Source organism: Pinus tabuliformis, chromosome 7 (assembly GCF_031772625.1).
Source record: "Pinus tabuliformis cultivar Carrire ecotype Pingquan chromosome 7, CPIR1, whole genome shotgun sequence".
NCBI lineage: Eukaryota > Viridiplantae > Streptophyta > Pinopsida > Pinales > Pinaceae > Pinus > Pinus tabuliformis.
Genome location: NC_142293.1, coordinates 848,605,171 through 848,607,110, shown reverse-complemented (window position 1 = coordinate 848,607,110; position 1,940 = coordinate 848,605,171). Strand labels below are relative to the sequence as shown.

At 43.4% G+C, this 1,940-nt stretch overlaps 1 protein-coding gene across 1 annotated transcript; it reads left to right on the top strand.

Moving 5' to 3' along the window:
- The first annotated feature begins 301 nt into the window (after nt 1-301).
- On the top strand, nt 302-1,711 carry LOC149250290 (aspartic proteinase NANA, chloroplast-like). Its single transcript, XM_089453613.1, has one exon. It carries the CDS (start codon nt 302-304, stop codon nt 1,709-1,711), a length of 1,410 nt encoding a protein of 469 aa, XP_089309739.1.
- Nucleotides 1,712-1,940: the final 229 nt, after the last annotated feature.

Below are 1,940 nucleotides of genomic sequence, written 5' to 3'. Positions count from 1 at the left end.
GAGTTGTTGACACCAGGGTTACAGTTTTGGTTTTATTTTCACACCAGCCCGACCGTTTTCAGTTTGTTTTCGGACCCACGAACTGTTTTGATTTATTGAGCGTCGGGGGAGTTGTTGACACCAGGCTCAGAGTTTTGGTTTTATTTTCACACCAGGCCGACCGTTTTGATCTATTCAAAGTAGTTGTAATTTATTGTTTTAATGTGAAGGTAAATTAGTATAAATTTTAAAGCATGGCCTCCATTTTCGCGTGGAATGATTTGGTGATACTAGGGTGACACTGATTCTGCATATCAGAAATATGGCGAAACACGGCGTGCTTCTCTTGCTATACATCCTGCACTGTCTCTTCTTGCTGCAACATGCAAATGGAGGTGGAGGTGAAAATATAAGTGTGAAGATGGAGATGAAAATGATCCACAAGAAGCATTTGAGAAGCAGACATGACATGATACAACAACTTTTACTTGTGGACTCCATGCGAATTAGAAGGTCCTGCCAATCCATGAATAATAATACTTCGACTTATCATCACAGGAGGCTAGGAAATTCAGGCTTTGAAATGCCTATAGGCTCTGGTGCACTAGACATGGGATTGGCTCTTTATTTCGTGGATCTCAGCGTGGGAACCCCTCCTCAGAAGGTTCTCATGGTTCCAGACACAGGCAGCGATCTTGTGTGGGTGAATTGCAATCCCAATATCCGATCCGCGACCGCAAAGCCCCTTCCCACGTTCCAACCCACAAAATCCTCCACTTTATCATATATTCCCTGTAATTCCAAAGATTGCACTGCAGTTTCTGTACTAGCCCCCAAGACAGCATGTTATGGTTCCATGAAGGCGTGCAGGTACAGCCAGGGTTACATGGATGGCACCACCACCAGCGGTCCTTATATCCGGGAAAACATAACCTTGAAGTCCACTGATGACAAAGCTAAGTTGCCGGGGGCAACAAGGGTGTTGATGGGATGCGGAATGGAGAACCAGCCTGCGAGTTCACCTGTGAGCTCCGGAGGCGTGCTGGGATTAGGTCAAGCTTTCACTTCATTTGCTCAACAAACTCTACCTTTATATGGAGGCAAGTTTTCTTTCTGCTTAAGAGACTATCTGAATCCCCTCACGGTGAAAAACTCGCTGGTCTTCGGAGATATTCTCCAACAGTCGTCCAAGTTTTTAAAGAAGCCCGTTCAGTATATCCCTATTCTGAGAGGAGGCACACCCAGTTATTATGTTGGAGTTCAAGGAATGGTGATTGATGGAAAGAGTCTTCCCATATCCAGCAATGCTTGGAAGATGGATAGTAATTCTGGTAATGGAGGGACCATTGTAGACTCTGGGACTTCTCTGACATATTTCAGAAAAGAGGCGTATGACGTAATAATGAAGGCCCTCGGCGCGGCCATTGCATATCCGAGGGCTACAACAGAAGATCCTGCGCAGTTTGACCTGTGCTTTAATACATCTGGAGTGAAGAATCTGAAATTGCCCACTTTTTCAATTGATTTTGGAGGCGGGAAAATGTTTAGTCCGCCTTCTGGCAACTACGTATTGGAGGTGGAGGAAGGAGTGGGATGCGTAGGGTTCAAACCCATTAAGGATGGGTCGCCAAATATAATTGGGAATCTTTTGCAGCAAAATTTCTTGTTTCAGTATGATGTGCAGAAATATGTTCTTGGTTTTGCTGCAGCTGACTGTTCAGCTCATAACTGATGGATTATTGTCGTGATCCATTTGCTCTATTTCACTGTTCACTTCATAACTGATGGATAGACTATCTACTAATCCATTTTGTCTCGTCACTGTAAGTGCAAGTTCCGTTCCTGATCCATTTTGATCTAGAGCTATTTATCCATTTTGTAGCTGTTCATCCGAATGAATAAATGATCTATCAATTTTTAACGAATAAATGATCTATCAATTTTGTAGATTTTTAACGCAA

Excerpts from the sequence above, each read along its gene's own strand:
- LOC149250290 (XM_089453613.1), top strand. The coding sequence starts at position 302 with ATGGCGAAACACGGCGTGCTTCTCTTGCTATACATCCTGCACTGTCTC.